Source organism: Seriola dumerili, unplaced genomic scaffold, assembly GCF_002260705.1.
Source record: "Seriola dumerili isolate Sdu_G_001 unplaced genomic scaffold, Sdu_1.0 BDQW01000189.1, whole genome shotgun sequence".
Classification (NCBI taxonomy): Eukaryota; Metazoa; Chordata; class Actinopteri; order Carangiformes; family Carangidae; genus Seriola; species Seriola dumerili.
In genome coordinates this window covers 1,132,432-1,155,354 of record NW_019174444.1, presented here as the reverse complement: position 1 = coordinate 1,155,354, position 22,923 = coordinate 1,132,432, and the positions used below count along the sequence as shown (strand labels likewise).

General features: G+C 38.3%; 1 protein-coding gene across 1 annotated transcript; it reads right to left on the bottom strand.

The window, feature by feature from the left end:
* Positions 1-6,842: 6,842 nt before the first annotated feature.
* LOC111227484 (regulator of G-protein signaling 5-like) lies at positions 6,843-18,135 on the bottom strand. The gene is made up of 5 exons (XM_022753000.1): positions 17,993-18,135; positions 17,092-17,205; positions 15,839-15,900; positions 11,680-11,846; positions 6,843-9,819 (listed from the first exon to the last, which is right to left on the bottom strand). The coding sequence occupies exons 1-5, from the start codon at positions 18,034-18,036 to the stop codon at positions 9,655-9,657; spliced, it is 552 nt and encodes a 183-aa protein (XP_022608721.1). The 5' UTR covers positions 18,037-18,135; the 3' UTR covers positions 6,843-9,654.
* Positions 18,136-22,923: the final 4,788 nt, after the last annotated feature.

Sequence of the window (22,923 nt, the reverse complement as noted above, 5' to 3'; positions counted from 1 at the left end):
TATGCGTACTTATGTGACAACTTTATGACCACAGGAAAGACAAATAAGTTATATCAAATTTCAAGTGCAAGTTATGGCTTAGCTTGGCCATATCTTTTCCCTTTGGCCCTTTTTTTTTTTTTTTTTTTTTAATACAGCCACATCACTTTGGAAATCACATTATCTAACATATTGTGTAGCAACAGGGACAAAGTGCAGAGGACTTCCATCTCATACAACCTGCACTGGTGAGGTCAAACAGATATATGCCAAAAAAATATAAACCTAATGAAAAACTGACATTTCCCTCCAATTATGCTGCCATTCCCCATGTAACCTACAGCCTCAGACTCATTTGTCATTCTGTTATGTAACCTCATTACGCCACTGGATCCACTCCTCCCCTCTCTTTAATTAATTTGCTGCTTTAGTCATACATTAACTTTGCAAGCAGCTTGTTAATTGCAGCAAAGGGCAAAGGGGCTGAGACAATTCAGGAAAATGAAATAACATAATCTGTGCTACCTCTGCGAGCACCATTTGTTCAGTGGCAGGTTTAATGTGGATGAAACGGCAAGCAGCACTTTCTCCACGAAGACAGACTATTTCCAAGGGAGTGTTGGATACTCACAACATTGTGAGTATCTAAGATAAGCCTGCTGAGTGAGTGTTACGCATGCATGATTAGAAGACGAGGTGCAGCTGGGCGAGCAGGCTCCAGATCAGCAGACGATGAGCTGATAAGGAACAGGTGTGAAGGCCATTGAGACAAACTGAGGGCAGCTTAGGGGACATTAAGAGATGACTAGGTCTGGAAAATAAAAGACCTTCTCTGTCCCCTCCAGTGTCTCTCAACATTAAATCAGAACTGCAGCTGCGAGGCGAACTCCACATTACTGCTGCATTCAGGTGCTCCTCAGGTGGTCCCATTTCCTGGGTTGGGAAGTCGTTCTTCAGATTTCTGTGTGTTCATGTGCTTTTAAGTCAAAATGTGGAAATAACATGGACGCTACTAGGAAGATTTGCTGTATTTTAGTGCTCAAGGCATTAAAACAACACATATTACAAATTAAATGCTAGCAGAAATGTTGATGTCCAATAATTGAAATCAAACGATTCTCACCATCAACCAAAATATTAACTTTCTTCTGCCATGTTTCTACGCATATCACGTCACAGCTCAGCAAGTGTGTGCCAAAACTTTTGTTGTTCCAACTTTAGGCAGTGTAAATGTTAACTAAATTTTCCCAGTTCGAAACTTATTTTTATACCTCAGCGCTGGTGACACTCAAGCGAGCTGAAGGCATATTATTTTTGGGTTGCACGTCCGTCCGTCCCATTCTCATGGACAAGATATCTCAGTAACGCCTTGATGGAACTTCTTCAAATTTGGCACAAACATACACAAGGACTCAAAGACGAACTGATTAGACTTTGGTGGTCAAAAGGTCAAAGGGTCAAGGTAATGGTGACCTCACAAAACATGGTTTTGGCCCTGTGAATGCAATATCGACGTAACGCCTTGAGGAGTTTCTTTGAATTTGGCACAAATGTCCACTGGAACTGAAGGACGAACTGATTAGATTTTGCTGGTCAAAGGTCAAGTTTTAGCCATAACTCGAGACTTCACACAGCAATTATGACAACATTTCACAGAAATACTGTATAATCATTCCAATTGTTTGGGCGCCACCTGAATTCACAGTAAATCAGAACTGCAGCTGTGAGGTGCATTCCATATTAAAGGGTAAGGTGGGAATACAAAGATAAGCAGGAATTATCCATCACCTTGGATGCTTGATGTTTTATTGTTATTTCCTAGTAAATTGCACAGAAACAAAAATAAATAAAAGAATGTGCTATAAAATAGATGTACACATGTTTTTATGCTCAAAAGATATTTGTGATATATTTATACTGAGATATACTTCATTTTCAAGCAGGACTGTGTCCTCCTAGCAGTACTTATTTAGATTTTGTTATGTAGGTCAACACCATTTCCACTCCTCACCATCTGGTTCGGGTTAATATGAGGAGCCCTACATGACCACAGACTGATGACGTCCTCACCCTGTACAGCAGTTGAAGAGTCCATATGTCACATTAATGTCTAGCACTACTATGAATGTACCATGAAAAACCCTCACAAAGACACACATCTCAGGGATTTATCTGTATATACAAGTACATACGTTTGATGACAGGCTTTGGCTTGAAGGTTGCTAAAAACATTTATAGTTCTGTTTTTTTTTGTTTGATAATCAGATGAAAAGTGATTAAAAAAAAAACCTAGTGAAACCTGGGTGGCCTGTGCCTTCAGACACAGCTGCAGGAAAAAAAGGAAGACAATGACTTGGCATTAGTGTCGCTTTTTATTGCAAAACAAACATTTACTTGACCACTAATATCTGATGAACATTTGAGCTGTAGGCACGGCTGTTAATTCAGTACAAGTGGGAGCAGCTTATAGCACGTCAGTCTGCTTGAGGAGGCCCAATCTGTGCTTTCCATTCTTTTTATTTAAGGTCACCAATATCTTCTTATCTACAGAACTGATTTCCTGATTACGTTTTGCATTTTAGTTTAAGTAATTAGTCACTTTAAATACATCCTTTTGTATCTTCCCCATGTTTGCAGTATGAGCTGGTGCTGACAACTACTTTCTTTTGCAGGTTGAGGGACTAGAAGCACCAGAGATAAATTACATTACATCACTTGTGATGCAATATACAGCGACCTGACAATTGGGCTCACTGATATTATGTAACAGACAGGAAATTATACCAAAAAAAACCCATTAATGACGGCCTATTTTTGTTTTATTACTTAATTGCACACAAGGTGGCATATGGTGAGTGAAAGGAGCATTTGTGGATACAGTCACATGTGCGGAGACCACGTTGTCCTCAGACTGGGGAGCTGTTAGAGTGCTGCTGCTCCACTGCATTCGTACACTGGATGTGTCTGTGCACAGCCGTTTCCCCTGAATGAACTCCCAGAGTTCATTGTGCTCGCAGCACTGACCCCCGCCGCTGTGCTTGGCTTGTTGTAGTACGTGTGTCTGCCTTCTCACCTGCTACTTTTGTGTACTCTCAAAATGAAATGCACAGCTGTATTTTGTTTTCATTTATATTATAGTTATCAGTCTTAAAAGCCTAATAAAATCTTTATTAAATTTGCCTCTGTTTATACGGGATATGGGAGTTTTAAATCCCATCAATGACATTTTCTCGGTTTGCAAACATGGATACATCCAGATGTGCCGCCAGATCCTCTGATGGGGTCAGAGACTTCCTGCTTTTGGAACCCCCCCCCCCCCCAAGCCTGACATCAAAGAACAGATTTTTGCTAGTCCACTGGTTCTCAGAGGACCAGTGAAACCCATGCTCTCCTCACAACAACAAAAGCAAAGAAAGAGCATATGACCCAGAGTTCCACTTTGTTGCTAGGCGACCTCTAGCTGCCTTAGTAATTGTGACGAGAAGAAAGGAGTCAAAGTCAGGTGACACAGGATGACTGCTGTTCATTTAGTGTGAGAAACAGATAATCAATATTGTTGTTTTCTTTTCTTGATCCATTACTGCTCCCTAACATTAACTGTGTGTTTATTATTGTAACCATGGCAACTGTGATCCTTTAACCCTCAGGGAACCATGACCATGATTTAACCAAGTTGTTTTTGTGCCAGGAAAAAACCAAACCGTGACTGCTCCAAAAGCTTAACTGTGTAGTAACTATGTAGTAACTATGACGACGAAGGTCCAGCATGCCTGATTCTGTATTTCAGGAGATGCTCCTCTGGGTTGTGAGAGAGGGTGTGGTCTTTTCAGGTACATCAGACTAAATTTCAGCTCCTGCTCAGATGTCATGGGATTGGCAGTGTCTGATATTTTTCAAAAATTGTCAGTGAAGCAAGCATAGCAAGTTTGTTTTTAAATTTGAACTATTATTAGATATTAGGCTATTTACATATTTCTTGCTTAAAGCTGGACGCCATGCACTTGCACGCCCTGTGATTTTGTTATTCAGTGTGATTCAAAGCACTGATGTTACCTTTTAATATACCTCAGCTTCACTCTTTTGCAAGCAGTGTGTGTTGTGAATTTTGCTCAAACTGCTAAGACCTTAACCAACCTTGGGGGCGGACTGTGGACAGAAACCCTGTGGGTGTAGCTCTGTCAGTGGTGGATGTTGCTGCCAGCCGCAGATATCGCTGGGGAAATGTTAGAATATTATTTTCTCACACATGAAGACAGATTGTGTGTGTGTGTGTGTGTTTTTTTTTTTCGTGTATAAAAAGCCCCGAAGCGATGAGAACCCTTGTGTAACGGCTCAAAAGCAGAACTCGACACTCAGCAGGTAAAGAAACAGTCTTTACTTAGAAATATATTCGCAACCAAACACGTAGAGGAAATGCTGGAACTCAACTCAAATTGACAAGACGAACTGGCACAGAGTAAAGGGGACACTGAAACTAAATACACTGGAGCAAGGGAGACAATGACACACAGGTGCAACACATTAGGGCGGGGTCAAGTAATCACACATGAGGGCAGGAAGTGCCGGGACCTGAACTGAGAAGAGGTGAGTATGAAAATAAAACAGGAAACACGATGAGACATGAGGGAAGAAGACAAAAGGGACTTGACTGACAGGTGTGACATCTTGTTGTCAGTGACTTGTTGAGCTGTGCCGTTTTTAATGAGGAACTAAGTGGGCAATCAGCTTCCTGTATGTTCACCTACACCCTCTGCCTTTAATGACATTTGAGTCAACAAACAGCGCTGTATAGTTTTATGGTTTTAATCCATCAGGACAGACTCTTTTGGACTCATAGGAGAACAAATCTGCTTTTTCTCAAGCCTCGGAGGAACGTGTCTGTGAAATCTACCTAGATGTCTCCCTTGTAGGCTGAAGATCCCAAAAAGACATGACCACATTAAACTTACATTCAGATATAATGTGTGGTTTCCTGTCTCAAGTCCGATTACTGCTTTTGCTCTGAGAGACAGCTCTGAAAATGTTGGTCTGTTTGTGCGTAGAGTAAATTTTTTCTCTGTTTTCTGGCACATTTGGAGTAAAATCAGTTCATGTACCAGGTGAAATAAGAAAAAAAAGCTGACTGTAGGGTTGTTATCAGAGTCCAAAATTCTTAATAAATGTATTTATTAGGGTTTTTAGCTCCTGTAATCTCTTTTGTTATTTTACCACATGGTTTCAAGTTGCTTGTTAGCATGAAAAATGACTACCTGTTCTGAGGAACATCTAAAGTATTGTCAGTAAAAGTGCGTTTATGTGTACAGTACACTGTCACTGTCATGCTCAGAGTTAAACTCAAGAAAATGTTTGTCAGAAATGTCACTAACCTCCTTTGGGGACCAAAAGCATCTGACCTTTACATCTATTTCTAGGAACTGCGCTAGTAATGGATGCGTCCATGCGAGCCTCTGACAGTGTTTGTGTTGGCAGCCACTTCCTCAGCCGCATCTGTTTCCACTCTGTTTTTCACTCAACACTGACGTTTTTTCTTTTCTTCACATGCACCTTTCGTTCTTTAAAACAATTAATTTACTCTGAGGTGGAAGCGAAAGAGGGAATAGATTTATACACTAATCTGGTCTCATAGGGATTTTCTTTGAGAGTCTGAGGTGTATTTCCTATTGACTGTCCCAGCCTGTAGGTTGAAAACAATAGGTATTTTTCATTCAAATGTTGGGAAAGGTTGAGCCTTGAGCCTTCAACATATTTGGATGAGCGCCCAACAATTTCTAGTAAGTCAGTTAAGGATCCTGTTCTTCTGAATCCACCAGCAACTGGTTTGTTGGGCTGCCTCCATAGATGGGTTGGAATCTTGGGGTCATACCATTCATGCTATCACATGTAGACAACATGTGTCCAGGAGGATGTTTAGTTCATAATGTCAAAGACTGGAAATAATTGAGAAACAAACTGGGAGAAAATTTGCATATTAACTTTGCATATCAACAAAAAGTAGTGTCTACAGCCATGCTAACAGCTCTAAAGGCTAAAATCATCAGACTAACATGCTCATGATGACAAAGCTAACAAGCTTTAGCTCGTGAGGTTGATGGCAGTGTAATTATTTTTGCAAGTATTTCGTTAGTAGAGTGATAATCTGGAGGCTCAGAAGAACTCCCAGTAGGCAGTTAGCATTTTGGGGCCAGGGGCGGACTGATTATTGTGTAGGCTAACAATAGCAGGTGAAATGCTAAACTGGGGTGTTGTAGCAAGGTGTTAGCTCAGGTCATATTAAATTTGGCAAGTATGGCTAGCTACTAGCTTTTGGGCTGTGCTTGTATTGGCTAGGTGTTTTGCTTTGGGTGTTATTAACAGCTAGTTAATAATAACGAATAATTAAAATATATGAAGTTTTTTATATTTGTATGTGTTGTTCCTGTTGCAGCCTCCAAACTCAGCCCAGTGATGCTGATGAGACAGGGCTAGGAGGAGGTAGCAGGGAAAACACAGCTACAGGTGTGAACACTGACACTGCACAATGTTATGCATACAAAGGGTAAGATGAAGTTTCTAGAGGCAAGTTGTAATATTGCAGAATTATATTGCAGAAAATGAATTACAGGACAAATGAATGCAACATATAGAAATCTGGGACAAGATAGGTTGTAATATGTGTAGGCTTTCTTCTTATTATTGTCATCCTTTTCTTATTTATATCAATCAACTGCATAAAGCAGTATAATAATTTCCCAGTAAAATAAGTGTCTCACTCTGCCCCTGTTGGAGTATATTCTAGTTTTAAAGAATCATAAAGAATCAATTGTTCTGTACACACACAATGTAAAGATGTATCTAATGAAGAAAAACAAAGTGACAATTGAAAGTCAGATGTTTCCTCTTTTATAACAGAGAAAAGACTCTGGGCAGAGTCTTTTACCAGCTCTCCATTCAAAGAATCATGGATTCCATTGCTGTATTTAAGAATAACTTAGCCACAGTTGCTTGTAAATAGCTGATATTTACACGTAAAAATAAATACATCTTCAGGAATTGTATGCATATATATATTTTTATGAGGTTAACTCCAAAACATACATGCAAGGCTACATGGAATAATGCATACTCAGCAGTGTTAAAGCCCTTATTGATTTGTCTGTGATTTTTGTTGCGTAGGTTCAGACGCCAGACTGGCCAATCTGTGTCAGAGCAAACCCTTGTCAATGTTGTTAAAATTGAATGTGAAACTTTCAGTTAGATTTTTGAGATTTGTTGTTCATTCCAATGACAGATTTTCTGAGTAATCAATAAAAAAAAAATAAAAAAAAAATCAATTGATAAGTTTAGAAATATGTCACTCCTGACCTCCTAACCTGTCATATTTCCAGTGGTTTGATTATTTGCAATCATGGGAACAATAAGGACTTATGAAATGCTGAATATATAATTCATATTTTTGTTTGGGTTAAGACACATATGCTTTTGTCTAATGTAAAAAGGCATTAAAGAGTAAATATAATGACTTTATGGTTGCTACATCAAACTAAATGTATATATTTAGAACACTTTAACATTGCACACCAACACCAACTCCACCATCACCGTCAGTCTGTCTCAGCTTAGTGTAAGTTAGGTGAATACCAGTGTTTGGATACAGTATGTAGTAGTAGATAATAACTTGTGGCTAAAAGTGGAAAGTGCTAATCTGGAAAATAACATGAAAAGTACATAAAGCATTGGATTTATCAAGTGTGACTATTATCACAGTGCCACTATTCCCTTAATGACTCTAAACTTTTTGATTTTAAACTTTAAATATGATGAGTATTGTCAATATCTAGTGCTCAAAACCAACCTGCAAGTTCAGTTTCCCATGTTTTGTTTTGTTTTTTTTTTGTTTTTACCAGTAAATTACCATTTATTTATTAATAACTTTTTTTTTTAGCATGCATACATATACTGTAACTTTGGTATTATTACATGGGAAAAAGACCTCATCATATAAAACTACTGCTCTGTTCACTTCTTTTTCTGAGATTCCCTCCTACTTGATTTTCCCATCTTAGCAACTTGCAGTTAAGTGGTAGCCAAGGAGCTCGACCACTGAGCCAACTAGTCAGCACTGTTCTCAAGGATGGCTCTCACAGGATGCCTCACAACCAAGGGGGTTTTGTTGGTGAAAATCCAAACTTGCTGTCTATGTGAGTGTGAGAGAGAAGAGGCAAAAGGGAGAGTTATGCGATCATCATTATTCATGCATTGATACTGGAAGGGGGGTCCGCTATGTAATGGGTTAGGGTTCTTTTTTTAAAATGACAAAATATTTGGTCCTTGCTGGAAATGATTAAAGGGATCTATTAATTTAAGAATAACCAACTGTGTTTCCTATTGGTTTTCTCCTGTAGTCCTTTCCAAGCTCTCAGTATTGCACTGACATCTTTTGAGTTTTCCTGAGAAAACCACAAAGCACTTAATAGGTCACTCTGACATTTCTCTGAATAAGATGTGTATGTCTACAGCAAGAGACAGAGGGTCACAACTGTTTTAAAATGATTGAACATTTCTGCGCATTAAGATGATTTTTTTTTGGGCTCAACCTATTCATTTGGCAAAACCTGCAAAATGTTTTTAGTCAGATTTTAATTTGATTCATTTTGATTGACCCCCGGTAACAGTTTACTGTCTTTTAAAAACAATCCACCATCTGCATCAGTTTTACATTAAGGCACGGTTGTTTTTAGGTCTAAGTGAGCTAGGTGGTTGCCTCAGGTGTTGATGACATGAGAGAGGCCAGTATCTGGCCAGGAAACAGCCCTGAATTACAGGTAATTTATACAAATGTGTCAAAGTGTTGTGCTGCATGAGACTGTCTTTGTGTAAAATGCCCAGCTGTAACTGTGATGCTGCTTTTTCTTGGTCTATTTTGGATGCTTTGAATTTTCCAGACTGGTTAGTGTTTGTTGACCGTGAAGACAACATGGAGGTCAAAAGGTAAGACAGTAATCTTCCCCCTTTTAACCTGTAGTGAAACCACTGCCAGGCCAGGCCTCCTTTTTTTGTTGACATTGTTACTGCTCTTTGACAGAAGTTCATCCTTGGCAGCCAGTGGGGTCAAGTTTACACATAACTAGAAATCTGTGTAGGCATGTGTGTCAAAGCCACAACACCTTGACACACAAGTGCAAGTCAGGTACTGTCTTCTAGGGGTAATATCACAACAATACTTTGCATATCCTTTTAAAGTTAATGAACTGACTTTGTGGCCTAATTGATAAGATTGAGTTGTATATTCTTCATAGACACACGTTTTGATGTGGATCTTGATGACCTGTATTTCAACCTTTTTGTGAGGTTTCAGGTTGTTGATTGTTGTTAACTGAAGGTCGTCACGTAGATAGAAGTTCAAGAATGTGTGTGTTTGTGTGTGTTTGAAGGGGAGATGGGGCTGTTTCAAAAGGCAGTCCTTCCCTTTTAGCTAAATTTTGAAACATGATTTTCAAGTAATTTTTTCACACTTGATCTATTTGAATGCTTTGTAAAATAAAAGTTCTTCGGTTCTCGAGCTCTCATACACAGTGGTAGTTTATTAGAAATATTTAATTTTTAAAAAATTAGAAGTTGTGTCCTAATATTTTCATTATAAGTAACTGCTGTTTGAAACCCCCCCCCCCCCCGACTCCTCAGATTTCCTGCTCTGGCTTAGTTGACCAGGAGCTCCTGGTACTGCTCGGACCGGAGGAAACGGCCAAAGGAGTCCTTTTCCATCAGGGCGTAGATCCTCTTCTGGGCCAGGTCAAAGGTCACAGGGGAGAGGTCCACCAGGTTTCTCAGGGTCACATCCTTGGTGGAGTGGTCAATGTTCACCTGTGGTGGAAGGAAGACAAGACTTGCTGTTATAGTACATACAACTAAGAGGCAAGAGATTGAAGATGAGGATGATGATTCATCATCCTTATAATCCCATAATATTTTATATTACTATTTAATTATTCAGCCCATTGTTTGTATTTCATTTAGAATAATCATAACAAACTACATCACATCCTGTATGCCAGAGGACTGTTCCAAGAAAAAGACGTACCAGAGCCCAAATGTCTACTCACTCAGCAATTGAATGTAAATTCTGAGCTACAATAAATTAAGTTTTTGCGAAGGGGGAAAAACACTCAAATTGTTTGCTTAAGTAATAGTAAATGGAAAAATAATGAAATAAAACAAGTATTAGCAGTAAAATGTGCAGTGTTTGCCATAAATGAAACCACAACTGACTAGTGTACTGGCACTTTTGGTTCTTGAGAGATGACAGAAATGAGGGGAGAATAACATGAACACAAGGTTTCCAGCCAGACTTGAACACTGCTGACCCTGATCAGTGCCTTAAAGGAGCTGTTTGTAAGTTTGGCTATTGCTACATAGCCAATGTTAGCATTAGCATGAGTTCAGCATCAAACTTCAATCCTTTACTCGCCAAGATCTATCTCCAGCTGTGGAAAGCAACGCTCTTGTTTTACTTTTATCACTTCTTTTGCTCTACTGAAGTTAGCATGCTAACAAACTAGCCTGGTAGGCCCGTTCTCACGTTCCGATAACGAGTCACTGTAGCATCCAATCTGTCCTGAGGAGGCAGTGTTTCTTAATCTCTTGTCTTGTCAACGCAATGATGGCTGAAGCTCTTAGCAAGACTGGTAAGTGAACAACTGTTAATGCTTACATTGATAGCGCCTTTAATCCCTAGGCTACCAGGTCATCCAAATCCAAATGGTCCTTTATGAGGGTTTGTACTTATTCATGCATAAATCTATAATATCAAGCTGTATTTTATTGCCGTAGCCGTAACATAATTGGTTGCAGGTGGTAGCTTCATAATTACCGTACAAACATGAGTGGTATCAATCTTCTCATCTACCTCTTGGCAAGAAAACAAATGACTGTGTTTCCTGCAAATGTCGAACCATTCCTTTAAATTTGCAAAACTATAATAACTGAAGCCATCAGATAACTGTGATTCAGTGACAGGAACCCTTTAGAAGTCAACTCCTGAACCCAAGATGGTATTACTTCAGTAAATGCTTTAAGCATGTGTGTGTCTGTGTGTAGGTTACCGGTGCATGTTCACTGGCGTGCAGAGTCTCAGTACATTCTCTGTGTGTAACCTCATCTGTTTACACTCAAGCACGTCTGTATTTCACTGAGTAGATAAAGACTCTTTAACAGTTTCCACCAAGCTTGTCTCCAATGACTTGTTTTTTTTATTTTGAATACACGTTGAAATGTGAAATGGGTTAAAATTCAGACTATGTTACTCTTCGTACCTTGTTGACGAAATCCCTGCTTTCATGCATTGCCAACATACTGAGGGCAATGGGCATTGTTCAATTAATATGGATTCAGCATGTAGAAGTCTACATATTTAGAAACAGATTTGACCTTAACTGATCAAAATATATTGAACATTTATGCATCTGCATACATTAAATTGTTTTGTATCTGTGGTTAATTGCAGCAGTGCAGAATTTAGGTCATCTCTCCTTGTACTGGTCTTTAAAGTGTTAGATTGCGGCCAATTGATGGGTGAACCAGTTTCAGTGACTGTATATTAACTGAACTGAAACATTGGTATGCATCATGTAAAGCACACTACATGTGATTGACTTGGTGAACTACTGCATTCCGTGTGGCTCTCAAATAATTAAAGAAAGGGGGGAAGCCAGAGGAGTCCCTGACCTCTCTGGGTCCCTCAGACTGGATGAAGTCTTCATAGATCTTCTTGGCCTTGGCGGCCATCTTCACAGGGTTCTTGGTCTTCTTGAAGTCCTCGCAGGCCATCCAGAACTCGATGTTCTCATCGCTGAACTCGGACTGCAGGAAGCTGCGGAAGGCAGACAGACCATCTGACGGAGACAGGAGGGAGGATGTCAGATAAAGAGATGAACAGATAGAGAGATGAATAGATAATAGAACATAGAGGCTTATTCAGGATCAATAAAACACATGCATGAAAAGTTCTGAGTCACCTCTCCATTAAAGTCACAATGACATTTTTCATTCAACTTCAAATCTGGATAATGAGAAAACCACAATTACCGTCAGACCATCTGTCTCCCTCTCTAAATAATTGCTTTCATCCACGCCAACTGCTATGACTATTTAGCAAAATTCTTTTTATACAGCACACGAGCAAAAAGGAATTCAATGTGAGTCACAACCCATGGTGTTTTTCATTTATACTCTATGTAATAAAAGATGAAAGTGGTAAGAAACTTCCACCAGTCAGAAGATGATGTGATCCTCAAAGGTTTCAGTGGCAAAGTATGTTTTAGAATCCATCCCTAATACGGTTTGTGAGAAACCTGACAGCTGCCTCTTGCACACTTAAATGTCAAACATCACGTGAGTATTGTAGCTCTTTTCATAAGAGTCCTGTCATGTTTGAACAAAGCCATTACGGAACATTTATAACTCACACCAAACACCAAGAAGACGTTATTTCAAACACATCCATGTTTAAAAGCTTTTATTACCTGGTTCACAGAAGTGAATTGGCGGGAAAAGCATAATTAACATTATCACATGGTGACTACACCACACAGGTTTCATGTTTTTATTGCAGAGAGTGCAATGAGATAGAGGAATATGTATGCACAACATAAAGGGAATGAAAATGTCTAGAGACGTCTTTAAACGGTCCCTAGTGTTTAAAGGTAGATGTCCATATGTTTTTAGATTATAAAGCAGGTCTAGGTTCTATCAAAGCGCTCAGCCTTTAGGACGTCCTGTAACCAGCCATGCTCCAAGCCTGGACACACTATCCAGCCTTGTAGGATTTGGATTTTCTGAGTGTTTACCTGAAATCTGTGATATTTCAGTTTAATCACAGCCAATCAGAAGACAGCTCAGAGACTCTTCTAATTGGCTGACTGACCTGTTGTTGCTAGAGCTCCAGAGACAAACTACAGTACATTGAGATGGTTTTTGCTACTTAAAACCACAGGTATATCCTCTTATGGATATCAGAACTTCAATAAAACACAGGAAAAGTGTAAAATATGGGACCTTTAAAACGTCTCAAAGGATTATAGAAATAAAAATACATTTATTTAAAATATTCAAACTAAATTTCAATGGACAAAAAAACAAAACAACAACAACCTTTTGGAAATGTCAAAAGCGTGACAAACAGAAACTAAAGTTTCATTTAAAAACATTCAAAATAAGCATCCAAAATTGAGGCTCGATGAAACACCCACTCATTGTAATTTAACACAATGCCAGTGAAAAGGTCCCATTGTCTGACTGAGCATGTGCTGCAGATGATAAGCGTTCTGCTATGGCCTCAGGCTTTTTATCTGCAATCTAAATGGCTAGTTCGGTTCAGAATAGCACTGAGTCGCAATCAAACTGCTGCCCTCTTTCTTTTTTTTTTAAAGACCTTCAGTACAAGGACACACAAAAAGGGAAGCACACACGCACAAGCACTAATGACAAGCTGTTTGTGTATCAGGGCTGCAGCAACCAACCCTTCGATATCAGCAGGATTCAACTAGATGTTCATGTGAGTTTAAATTAGTTTTATTTAAGTTTTAATTAACTGCACTGCCTCTAACAGGTCAGACAATTGGTGTAATCTTTTCAATGATGAAACACTGAAGCATTCCTGTAATTAAAAGCTGTACAGACATCAACTTGAAAATTAAATTAACTTAAATTTACAAGTACAGTCTTTATGTGTGAGCGTAAGCATGCATTATATGTTTCTTGTTGCATAATGTACATTGCATTATGCAACTTTACTTTAAAGTGGAAGATGAGTTGGGGGTGGGAGTGGTTCTACATCTGAGAGGTAATAACTCAGTGAGACTCCCATGGGAATTAACAAGGAAGAATAATGTTAATGTAAAGTCTCATGTAGATAAATAATCACGGCGCTGCAGTTTACAGCAACCATGCAATAAATCAGCGTTGTTGGAATCATTTAGTCTTCTCTCTGGAGATGTTAACATAACACACATAACCTCTGTGGACCGATACATATGCATTCAGGCATGCAGACACAGGAGGAGCGTACATCTCTCTGTCCTAGAATTGGCTGAAGGAGCCACTTAGAAAGGTCTTTTTGCCACCCACTGAGCTCTGCAGAGAACATGTCTCTCCATTCACATGCATCAGCCGGTCAGTAACGCCTGCACTCGGGTGTTTTCATGCGCAGGGCCAACTTAAGTGACTTATTAGCAGGAGAGTTTACACGTCACATTAAATACCATTAACCATTTGAGTTAATCATCAGTCTTGCTGGCTGTCAGGGTTTCTTTGCACTTTGTCAAGTAAACAGTGGAGCCAGTGGTTAGTGTCTGGTTTACACCATGTTAATGTAGTGTCACCTTATCGCCTAAGAAAACACATAACAAAACATCTCTTACTTCATCATGTTTCAGACTGAATGTTGGATATTGGATATTGATTGATGAGAGCTGAAATTTAGTTAAGCTGTGGAATAGAGCAGCTAAAGCCACACTAGCAGACATATTTGTTTGATGTGAATTTTTTTTCCTTTTTTGGCATGCATGCATTTTTTGAGAAGACAGTTGCATAAAATTAAATGAAAAACACTCAAGACTATAATTTAACTTGAGCTTAATAATAAGCTTAATAATTTAATAAAACTGGGTATAAAGTGAATGAAATAAGGCTAAAATCACATATTTGAAGTTGTAAATTACAGTTGAACATGATGTATTTGTAATTTAAAGATTTTGTTATGTTTGTTGTGTTATGTAAACCATGTTTATTGATATTCTTAACATGCTGTCTTGTATGCACATGCATGGTGAGTGCACAGTACTTGAGACAATCACCATCATTATCTTTATTACCTAATTAAACATTTTGGGCACATGTATATTTAAGATTAGTTTTATTTATATATATATATATATATATATATATATATATATATATATATATATATATATATATATATATATAGAGCACACAAGCCACATTGTTGTCATGGAAACCGTACCCGTAGGTGTCCTGTACCTGTTTAAACAGTCTGCTGGACAGGCACCAGAGCTCAGGGAAAGCATGTTTTCTCCTCTGGTTAAAGTCAAGCTGAAGTGCCAGCTGTTACATAATGGCCACGACCACGGCTTTGGAGAGTAGGAAATAATGATGCTCTTTATTTTGTTTATTTTTTTTTTTTGTGGAAAACAGCAAAGCAGGCAGAATGCGCACAATAGCCACTTTGCACAAAATGCAACACAAAGTAGTAGTCTATTTTTGGATTTTAACAAGGAGTCGTCTCATTTATTGGGAGGTAACTGACTCTCTTTCAGCTATTTTTAAAAAGCTAGTGAGTATAAATGGCATCGCTGTAGAAAAAGAAGAAGATATTCAACTAGACAAACAAACTATTTTTAATGTGAGTTGGTTTACAAGGTTTTTAGAATAATGTGAAAATGTTTGCTCAAGAATATATTAAGATTAATACTTTTAAAATGTTAATGTGCTTTAATCATGCTATATAGAAAGGAGGTGTTTTCAGTCACATTACACAAAAGACAAAATACTTTCAATCTGAAGCTGTACCTCTCTTGAAAAGTGGCTGATTAAGTCTGTGAGATAATGAGATACAATTAAAATCCAGTTACTCTGAACTTTTATTAATCATACAGGGACTCTAGTTCCCTTCTTTTGGTTACAGTTAGGGTAAGAGTGAAGCCCAGACAGACAGGTTATTGTTTAGGTTAGGGTAAGTCTCCAGGGAATTCATGTAAGTCAGTGTAAACCCACAGTAAGTGACATAAATAAGTGTGCGTTTTGTGTGTGCGGTCGTGCATGTGAGAGAGTAAATACAAGAGAGAAAGGGTAAGGGAGGTAAACCTACAGCTGTTGATCAGGACTCGGTCCAGACTCTCACGCCACTGAGCAGCCTCCTCGGGAGCAGGCCTGCACACAAAATACCTCAGTTCAGCAAAACCGGTTCAAAGTATCATGACAGTTGACACGTCCAAGAAGAAACAGCAGAATCGAGGGCAACTGGACTCGGGTGGTAGATATTTGAAGTTTCACCGAAGAGGCTTCAAGAAGAGGTGAAACGTCTGCAAGTATCTACAACCCAAGTCCTGGATGGAAGTTTCAAACACAAGCTAAAAAAAAAAAAATGCAGAATTTCCCACTTGTGGGGAAATATAACGAGTTTAATCTGTGTTTATCCTTGGATGCTATATGAAACTTGTACTTTAAACTGCCAAAAGTTTGTAGTTGTTTCAGTAAGCTGCTCATACAGAACATCAGAATCATCAGCACAATGTGACAACTGACTGGTGAAAATACTCTTAAGATATAAAATGATTTTTTTGTGTGTAAAAAATTTAAACAGTAAGAAGCGTGTGAGAAATGCCTTTCATTTTATTGTTCATCGACACATTCTCACCCAAAATGAAAACCAACTTTTTTTGATTTAGACCATAAACGAGTCTTTTATTAGATAATCTACGACATTCTTTCATTATTACCAACCATTAAGTAGAGCCGACAGAGGATGTAAGTGATCCTCTACGTCACTGTTGCTGAAAAGCTTCAAACAACAAGCGATAAATATTCAAATACACTTCTGATATACGACTCTAGTCTCACAAAGCCGGACTGCATCCTTTTGATCTCAGTTTCTGGAAAACATCCACTGAGAATAGATTGCATCTGGGGCTGTATATGTGTCAGACCAGTTGTGGGAAGCTTTTCGACACTGGGACAAAACTCTGAATAATTTAAAGGAGGAGTTGATGAGATGAAAGTATAATTCTGAACCTGAGCTGCTGATTCAGAAACGTCCTCCGTTTTTCAAGTTTTTTCAAGTTTGAAAGGTAGAAGGAAAGACCAATGAGTGGTGCATTCATCTTTGTAAAGGAGAGAGCTGTTATCTATCATCTATTGTGCAGCCTTTTTGAGGGAGGGTAAGGTAAGGGTATATTTTAGGTGAGGGTATCCATCACATGTAATCGATTTCTCTATTTTCTGTGGCAATTTCTAATAAAATCAACATGTTGTACGCGCTCGGGGCTCTGCCCATCAGTTATCTGGCTAACACTCAGGAAAAACATCCACCACCTCCGCAGACAGACATCCAGAAACACTCACTTCTGCAGCTTCTCCGGCTTCTTCTCGGTCTTCTCCGGGTAGGGGATGATGAGGTCGATGGCATTTTCCGGCTTCTGCAGTAAAACTCCCAATTTCAACTTGATCTCCTTGGCCCTGGATGACAGAAAGCAGAGGAGGGAGGAAAGGGCTTGTGTGACAAAGTCTGCTGCGATGATATTTATCCTCCTCTTTCCAACACAACCATATTTATACAAGACACTGAGGTTAAATTCATCAGCATTTCAGATGGCTGATGAATCTAATTTAGAGCTTAATAAAGAGGCAGCAGAGGGAGAAAAAAAAAAAACCCTGAAACCAAAACAAAATGGAAATATTTTTTATGACATTATCCAGCTATATAGTTGCATCAGGTAACACTTGTTACACTCACTGTTTTGTGTTTGGATCAAGAATAAAATCACATTTTTGAACCAATGGTGAAAGTATTTTATATATTGCTGTTGTGTTTGGACCAGTGTTACCTCAGTGTAACCAGATACCTCTCTGACCTCACCTCACTCAGGTTTAAGTGCATGAGCAAAACAAGCTTTTCTGATTCTCTTGAGTATGAGCTCAAGCTATTGTAAAAAATATAAAGCATAAAACATCCAAGTTAACATAAACATTGCTATAAACACAGAGGGAATATTGCTGTCCAGGTCAAAAAGTTTGTTAAAAGGATTTCCACGAAACACAAACTCATTTTAAAAAGTAAAAAGTTCACAAAAAATGACCTCTAAGTCTTTAGGTTCATCTGTGAATGACGGCAACATGGATTTAATATTTGTGTTTTTAAATCTTTTGATCTTAAGAGGTTTGAAATATATTCAAACTTCCACATCAGGGAGGAAGACATCATGAGGATGTGACAGGAAATGTAATGTGATGATGCAGGTCTCACCTTTCCAGGCAGGACTGGGGTAAAGCAGCTAATCCTTTACACATTTTCCAGCGATCTCAGTTGCAGTTCTTCAGATAGAAATCAGTCTTCCTGTTAACACGCTGTGAGTCTCAGAGTTCCCCTTTTGCTTTCTGACTCTGGCTTTCAGCACATGGGGAGTTTTATAGAGACACCCTTTGGGCTCTGGGCCAACAGCTAAGCCAATCAGACTGGAATGTGTACAGCACGGGCAGCTGAGGAGCCTGTACTGAGGAAGGGCGGGTTTTCTGACGTGAGTGGCTGTTTGCTTTGAGGTTTCAATTAACCGGCAGGACAGGATGCAAACATCAGTCTTTACTCATTTCAGATCACATCACATCTTGTCAGTGTTCTGAATGCAAAGTTTTCCTTATATTTTTCTTATCAATGCATTTCCATTCTATTTATTATTTAATTTCATAATCATTATTATGTAATAATTTATTCTTATTTATATCCTTTTTCATGCTTTATGATTTTACTACTTTCTGCTACAGTTATTTCCACAGCAGTAACACATTGTCAACACATGCTGCATCTACACAGACACACACAATAATCATACATCACTTTTGGATATCAAACTCTAGCTGGAGCAGAGATGGTCACTGTCCTTTTCACCAATTTTGAAATGTGGACTCTGCCTAAACGTTTGATATTTTTAAATGCAAACATCCAGTCATTTAACGCGTTATGTTAAGATTAATTTAGCTTTTTATCATTTTTAGACACTAGTGTTGATACGATGCCTCAGTTTTGGTGCCAATACCAAAACAGAACTTTTTCTGGCTCTGAGAAATATAAACTTTATTTTCTGCAAATCAATTTCTGTTTTAACAAAAGGACAAAAGCATTTTAAGTGTTAACTGTTGTCTAAACATAAACAGCTGTTAAGCGGCTGCTTAAAACGGGAACACTCTTATCAAAGTCACAAATTTTCAAATCTGACCAGATTTTTGATCCCTGCTTTCAGTATTTGATAGTTTTTCATATTCAGCGGTTGGTTTCCATCGCTATCAAAAACATATTGAGGTTCAATACCCAGCACTTTGTTCGCTATCCCATCGTGCCACATAAAGTTTGTGACAGCTTCTTCATGATCAAATTACGTCAGTGCTGAGTGTTGATCAGAGAGGTGACACAAACAGCTGTTTCTGGTTTCTAGACTGTGTTTTACTCATCTTGTACTTTTCATTAATAGAATATGGATAATCTAGAATATGCTCTTTCACCCATTCATACATCCACTCTCACACCGATAACACACAAGGTGCAGTTCAAAGAAAGTCTGACATGAGGACAGGAGATGCTGTGGATTTCGGAGTGGAGGCAAAATTCAGGCTTAAATCAGGTTTAATCCACACAGTGTCTGCCAATCATTACATGCTCTAAATTCAACCCCTTCAATCTGACATTGTACCAAAGAGATTTTGTGTTGGTTAACAACATCCTGCTACGTCCACCTTCAAGAGAACGCAGTCAATATTCGAACCGCTGAAGGCTGCTTGAGGAAAACATAAACAGAGGTTGTTGTGAGCATTTTGAACATGTGATCACTGCTGTTGTTGTTCTGCAGAGGGCAGTTTCTCTTGTATCATGGGCGTTGGAAGTTGTTAGGATATGAACACTCATACAAATCATCTGAATAAGCTCTTAAATTTTCAATTTACCGTGTCCAAAATTTCAGTTATCGGTTTTGACACTTTCAAGGGCAAAAACACATTTTATGTTTTGACCTCTGCTTTTACCTCTGCTTTCTTTCGGACCAACATCTCTAAATCTTTTAAATCCAGGAGAGTTTTCATCATTTTTTATTGTATGTTTGGGTGAACTGGATGAATGCAGTATGAAATGCACTCTTTATTAGTGTCAAACAAATCCATCCTGTCTAGAAAGTGTCTTTTCAGGGAGACAGTTCTTATTATGAAGCTTTATACTGAGTGAACTATCCAAAGTCCTATGAATCACATTCTGATGATGACAATAACAACATATCTGTTCAAGTCAAACTTTCCATTGAGAAAGTTGGTTTAATATAGTGTTAGTACTAATAGTTTTTCCAATGCTGTCTTTCAATACAGAAAATATTTTTTCATGAAATGTTTTATTCATTCAATATTTCAAGGCCTTAACCACAGAAAAACTCAACCTCCACACACACACACACACACACACACACACACACACACACACACACACACACACACACACACACACACACACACACGCACACACACACACACGTGTATTTAATTCAGAGAGAAATTCAGGAATCACGTTGTTTTCATTCATTCAGAGCAGTCGTACAGGAAGGAGAATCATGGTGTGGTAGATCTGCCGTTTACAATCTTTCTGAGGTGTTAGAAAGAAATTGTCAGGAAGACAAGGAGAGTTTTTTTTTTTTTCGTTTTGTTATTCTGGGCTGGATGCTTTCTCGTTAATTTATTATTAGATTAGATTAGATTATCTTCACAGCTCAGTTTGCCAGCTCTCTTTGAAACATGGACTCATTTACAATATGGGTTATACAGAATTTCATCATCCAAAAATTTTATTTTAATTTGGTGACAGGCTAAGATTTACTAATGCCAAAGCACATGGGATTAATGTTATGTTGACTCATGATGTGTGACAGTTAATCAAGCTAAACAAGCAAACCAGAGTGCAGTTATTACTTTTCATTAGGATTGCTAAGTTTTTTTCATGTTCAGCCCATTGCTTGGCAGTGTAACACTGGCTGGGCGACGATCATTATACAACCATAGTCATAACAAAGATAAAAGCGAGAAATAGCAATTTCCTCCCAGTTGCTATGGCGATTAAAAATCTAATCTGTAGCAGAAAGCGGTTCTGATGTATCTAATTTTAAAATCTGTGGGGTTTGGTATGAGAAAGAAATTGAGTCAGCTCTATCAGGCTGATTGAATCTTTTGTGTATGGACTCCAAAGAGCAGAATTTAATACTTTCTGGAGGGAGGAGTCACTGGTGTGTCAGTTCACTGTGTGACAGTGGGATGGTTATTAGGCTGCAGGTTTGTAATCCTGCCAAAGTGCCACTGAGCAAAGGGAACTGAGTACATATGCACTGACTTGCTTCAGGGAGGAAAAGGAAAGCTCAAAGTTACCGGGATCAAGACTTTATATTTCATATGATGCTCTCAACATCTTGACGTTGAATGTGATTGTCTGTTTGTTTAAAAGGCCACATAACCTAAAGATAGCAAAATATACAAATTATGCAAAACGTATGTATATCACATTTCCTAAAAACAATGACCTTTTACTGAGCTGATGTAGCTCTACCAAAACTGGTTGAGCTACATCAGCTTCTGTTGCCCTGTGTGTGAGAGCTGCTGTAGCTGAACATGATCTTATGGCCCAGCTGGTTAAAAAGCAGGTTTTGTAATAGAGAAATTCTAGGTTTAAATTTCACAGTCTTAATTTATCACTGAAAATAAAATTTCTAGATTTGACTCAGGTTTTATCTTTGCAGTACTGCAGTTCATATTTAACAAATGACATAAGACCAAATAAGCTCTAGTTTTATAGATAAAAGATCCACCAATGTAACGATGTACGAGACGGAAATGATGAAAAGAAATGAAACAGTGAAATGCGTACTTATATTTATTTTGAAGTACCATAACTTCATGATATTATCATTGATATACACTGTGTGTAGTTTTACTAAGATAACATGTATTTGTTTTTTGTATTTGTTGTACATTTACATTTAAATGTAAATATAGTATAATTACTTCATTATACATAGAGTGCATTTTTGATATCTAACGCCACCAAGAACAAATAAAAAACATAATTTCAACACATTTAAGTAAACTTATACAATACCAGGTACAACTTAAGTGGTTTCAATTCAACACAGTATTACTGTATCAGTAATAATACATGATACATGAGCAACTTGAGCGTAGTTTTTTTACTTGGGTAATGTGCAACTTGGCTTTATGTGTAGTGTGCAATGAGTACAGGACATTTAAAGTAAACAGAATCTGCCAGTGATGAATCCCATGAGACGGATATTCAGACCTATGAGCCAGAGCATCCCTGGAAAATTTCTGATTTTGCACGGATTGACACTACTACTAATAAATAAATAAATAAATAAATACATACACTGCCTCAGTTCCACAGAACATTCAGCATACTGAAAAGGGATACATGAGCTGCTCAAACAAGCCTGAGGCACACGTAGCTATTAAATGGGAGAGTTTGTTGGTACAGTAATGTATTCAGAAAATACAGTTTTCAGTAGCATGTTATTAACACATCGTTGCAGCCAGACAATAGAGCCCTGCCTGTTACATAAGTGCAGCACTTATTAAAAATGACTGAACTATCAGGCCATCTTGTATCAGTGTTTTTATTCGAGGGCCAATAACAAAGCCTGGTAGAGAGCTGTTTGCTTACATGTTTTTTCTTTTTTTAACCAGAGTCCTTGAAAACATAACAACAAATCCTGCAGCTATGTTCTCCCTAAACATTGAGAGGTGAACTAAGAAAGAAAATTAACTACTGGGATAAAATTTCTATGGTACTTCTGACTACGTGCTGAGTTCACAAGCTTGTACTCAAGTGCAGTCTTGTGAGTCTTGAATTATGAAAGTGAACTGGATGATCTGAAAGAGTCTCTTTTACCTCACAACTTTCAGGCCTCTGAGTCATACTTTAGCAAACCGCAAATAAAACTGTTTTTCTCAGCATCTCTGAACATAGCTTTGTAGATTTGGAGCCAGCAGTGGGGTCCAGAGTTAAATGAGCTTGCACTGTGTGGTGAAAGGCAAAGAAAACAGTGAGGTGATGAGGTGAGGGCATATCACCTGGAGGCTTTAAACAATGCTGTATTTTTGTTTATTCGTGATGGCACAGCTCCAATAACACCTGCACGGACA